This window comes from Bos indicus x Bos taurus, chromosome 29 (genome assembly GCF_003369695.1).
Source record: "Bos indicus x Bos taurus breed Angus x Brahman F1 hybrid chromosome 29, Bos_hybrid_MaternalHap_v2.0, whole genome shotgun sequence".
Lineage (NCBI taxonomy): Eukaryota > Metazoa > Chordata > Mammalia > Artiodactyla > Bovidae > Bos > Bos indicus x Bos taurus.
The window spans coordinates 7,775,713-7,779,874 of record NC_040104.1 but is presented as its reverse complement, the minus strand read 5'-3'; the positions used below and the strand labels follow the sequence as shown (position 1 = coordinate 7,779,874).

At 56.1% G+C, this 4,162-nt stretch overlaps 1 protein-coding gene across 1 annotated transcript; it reads left to right on the top strand.

The window, feature by feature from the left end:
• Window positions 1-1,967: 1,967 nt before the first annotated feature.
• Window positions 1,968-3,957, top strand: SPDYC (speedy/RINGO cell cycle regulator family member C). The gene is made up of 6 exons (XM_027532365.1): window positions 1,968-2,154; window positions 2,433-2,491; window positions 2,753-2,838; window positions 2,946-3,117; window positions 3,204-3,528; window positions 3,718-3,957. Exons 1-6 carry the CDS (start codon window positions 2,013-2,015, stop codon window positions 3,750-3,752), a joined length of 819 nt encoding a protein of 272 aa, XP_027388166.1. The 5' UTR covers window positions 1,968-2,012; the 3' UTR covers window positions 3,753-3,957.
• The last annotated feature ends 205 nt before the right edge of the window (window positions 3,958-4,162 follow it).

Genomic DNA, 4,162 nt, shown 5'->3' with positions numbered 1-4,162 from the left:
GACGGGCTCTAGAGTGAACAGGCTTCAGCAGTTGCAGCGCCTGGGCTCAGTTGTGTCTTGAGGGCTCTAGAGCACAGGCTCAATTGTCCTGGTGCCTGGGCTTAGTTGCTGTGCAGCAGGTGGGATCTGCCCAGATCAGGGATCAAACCAGTGTCCCCTGCACTGGCAGGTGGATTCTTCACCAGAGACACCAGTGAAGCCCCTCCCAGTTCTTTTGGAGTGTGATCATCAGCAATTCTCTGATCTTCAAAGAGAAACCTGACTGAATTCCTGGGAACCCATTATGATTCTTTGAGTTTCTTGAGATGTGTCATCATTTTCACTCTAAAGTGAATCTCACTGCTTTCCTGTTCGATGACTTCGAGTTTAATATCCTCTTCCTTCTTATCCCCCAAGTCCTCAGTTGAAAATTTTGAAATGGGGAGCTATTGTTTCATGAGTACTTAAAAATGTAAACTTAAAGGGTGTTAAGACAGTACATACTGTTCAAATTAAGTTATGTGTACTTTATTATGGGAAAAAAGGTGGGGGGAGAAGTCACCTGTCACATGTAGGTGCTGACTGTCCTATAAAACTAAAGAGTAAAGAGTAACTGAGTCAGTGAAGATGGAAAGGCTTAAGGTCTGCTTGTTGGGACGCGGAGGGGCGCGGTGTGGAGGGGTTGAACTAGGTGGTCCTGGGCAAAGCCTTCCTCCTCCACTTTGGAGCCTCTGGCGGGGCTCTCATATCCCTAAAGGACCTTGGAATGGGGATGTGGCCCCAGGGAATTCTCACTCCAAGACAATCTCCTCTCTGGTTCCCAGGTTTGGGGATTTCTGTATCTGAAATAAACACAGACACAACCAGCGACCCTTCCCCAGCAAGGCACAGTCACCGAATATTTATAATTTACTCATCAGCCACGCGCCACAACCCAGGTCGGTAGCATTCTAGGTCCTGCACCTTGGCGCTGCATTTGTAAGAGCGGAGAGGGACTCCTGCTGCCTTCCTGGCCCTGGGGTCCCGCTGGCCTGCCCTCACCCCTCTTGTAGGTGATGAAACTTGAGAGAAACTTTTACCCAGGAGAGCCGCAGCTGGGAGGTGCGTGGTGGAGACTGACTGGGTTAACTCTAAGTGGAGGTGAGTGGTGATGACGAAAAGCTACACCCTTTCCCAGGGAGGGGACTGATTGGTGGAGGGCTTCTAGGGCGGGGCAGCTCTGGGGCTATATAAACACACTCGGCGGGCTTGGAGTTACGCTGTAGGTTAACTCCTGAGCTCAGGTAAGTCTTCTAGAAGGAGGAGGCTGGGCTTACCTGTGGGAACCTAGATGGAGGCCCCTAGGTCGACCAAGCCGTTTTGGAGGGGACCCTCCCCCGAGACCTGTAGCTGGAGTTCTCTCTCCTTGTAGCTCCAAATGTTTGCGGTGGCTCCACCTCAAAACTCGCCCTAAAGCCCAGTATTTATGTCTAATAACGTCCCTGTCTCTGGGCTTCAGTTTTCCCTCTGTGAAGTAATGGTCTGCTGGTTTTTTTCAGGGCTGCTTGATGAAGGGTGAGGGGGTGGTTGTGAATTGGGTGGCAAGAGGCTCCGGCTTTGGGGTCAGACAGGATCCACCTTGAAGTCGCCGTGAGACCTCCATGCTTCAGTTTCTGTGTTTGCAAAATGGGTCTCCTTACCAGGACGAAATAAGTTAAAGCGTTTAACACAGCTCCAGGCACTTAGGAAACCCTCAGAGGCACTTGTTGCTGCTATTGTTACTCTCTGGCCTGGTCTGGGGTGCCAGGAGGAGGCGTGAGGGTGCTGTAGCCCCCAGGAATTCTGCTGACTTTCTTGTCTCCTCACCATCACCACCACCACCCCCGTTTCTCCATGCCCATCCCTCCACCTTCTGGAGGTCGTCTGTCAGGCCAGCCACACTGATCCCGTTGACTTGTGCGGGGCTAATGGGGGTAAATGCTAAGTCCTGGGGCTGCTTTCTTTACAGGTCTCCCTGTCCCACCCCACCCCACCCACCCCCAACCCCCCAAGAGATGAGCAATGCCCAAGATCCGGCCACAGTCCCTGGAGCTGACACCCAAGTGAAGCTGAGGGGCTGGAGCCAGCAAGGTGAGGGCGATGAGTCTTCCCATCTCCGCCGACACCAGGAGCTCCGGGCCTTCCTCCACCTTCTGGGTGAGTCCACTTGGGGGCTGGCCTGGAAGGGATTGTGAGGACCAAGCATGAACTGATGTGAGAGGTGGGATCTCAGCCTGCCCACGTCTTGGTCCCATCCCTTCTCAGGTGACTCCGGTTTGGCAGGTTTGGGTTGGGGGAGGGGGGTGCGGTTCATGTCAGAAATGTCAGAAAGTGGATTCAGTGGGGGCTCGGGCTTTAGAACTTAGAATGCTACTCTCATCTTGTGGGGTGAGGGTGGTAACCCCAGGCTTCCATTTCTCCTCCCTCTCCCCCAGAGCACAGTTTCCTCCAGGATTTCCTCTCCAAAGATCCCTGTTTCCAGATTTCAGACAAGGTGAGAGTCGGGGGAGAGTCCAGGCTCACTCGGGGAAGGTTGAATTACTGGGGCCTGAGTGCTGCTAAGGCACTGGGTCCCCTGGTCTGGTGGAGGGAGTGCCCCCATTTTAAGCCCTTGTCTTTGCAGGTCCCCCTGCACCATTTTACCCTGGATTTTCTAGGCCTGCTTCAAGCCCAGAACCTGCTTGATGGGCCTGGCACAGTCCCCTCCCCTGCCCACAGTGCTCCGCTCTAACTCTCCCCATTTCTGTATCTGCAGTATCTCCTGGCCATGGTGCTGGTCTACTTCCGGCGTGCCAACCTGCAGCTCAGCGAGTACACCCACAGCAATCTGTTCCTGGCACTGTGAGTGGCCCGGGTACCTGGTGGGGATGCCCACTTGGAGTCGCAGGGTGGGGGCAGGGCGGATGCTTACAACCTCTGTTCCCCCTGTCCCCCACCTCTGTGGCCAGGTACCTTGCAAATGACATGGAGGAAGACCTGGAGGACCCCAAAAGCGTGATTTTTCTGTGGGCCCTGGGCCAAGATTGGCATCATCAAGTGTCAGACTTCCTGCATCAGAGGGACAAGCTGTGGGCACGGATGGGCTTCAGGGCTGTTGTGAGACGCCAGAGCTGCGAGGAGGTGAGGCTCCCTGCACCAGCATCCCAGGGTTGGGGAAAGAGGCTGGACCTCCCACCTCCCACTTACCATCCACTCTTCTCACGCAGGTCATGGCCAAGGAGCCGACCCACTGGGCCTGGACTCGGGAGCGGCACCCCCACCATGGCAGGGCTCAAAGGAGCTACCCAAAGGCCCAGATTCCCCTCCCCCGGGGTCCTGGCCTCTCGCCACCCCACTGTCCTCTCTGTGCCTTGCCCCCTCACAGCAGCCTCTGCTGCCACCACCCCCGCCCCTTGCCTGTCTTATCCAAGTGCCTTTCCTACAACGCTGAGTGGCACCGCCCTACATCCCAAGCTTGGCCCTGGAGTAGGGGCTTCCTCATTGTCCTGCCCACCCAGCTGCTACTGGAGCCAGGCACCTACACCCTCCACAGTGAGTAGGGACAGAAGCTGGCGGGGAGCCGGGAAGAGCTGGGAAGCAGGTGTGGAGCCCAACAGAATGGGAAGGAGAGGCATGGCGCCTGGGGTCCAGCAGGCTTGGGCAAGTGTCCAGCTCTGCACCCCCTTGCTGTGTGAGCTTGGCAGGCTTCCCCTGAGCAGCTCTCTGTCCTTCCTCCCCCAGTCTTCTCTAAGCTGCTGCTGTGCCCTCGGCGCTGATACTCGCAGGGTGAAGAACAGCCTGTCTGCTTGCCTGCTGGCCCAATGCTCTACTGACTGTGGCCCCTCCAGTCTCCTGTCTTCTTGGCCTCAGGCTGGCAGGGCTGCCCATGCCTCCTGCCCCTTCTTCCCAACCTGCAACTTGTACCCACTCTGACCTGACTCCTCTAATAAATTCATGCCCTCAGGACATTGGCTGTGCTTAGGCCCTGGTCTGGGTCCTTTACCCAGGGTAGGGGTAGGGAGGGAGTTTTGGGGAGGGGGGGTCTGCCAGATTTAGGTACCAGTGGTTGAGACCCCTGAGCACAAGCCCTGTAATAGCTCTCCCTTCCCACTGGCGACCAGTCATCCCACTGTTTCTCCTCTTTAACATCTTAGTGGATGCTGAGACCCACATAGAGCCCACGGAA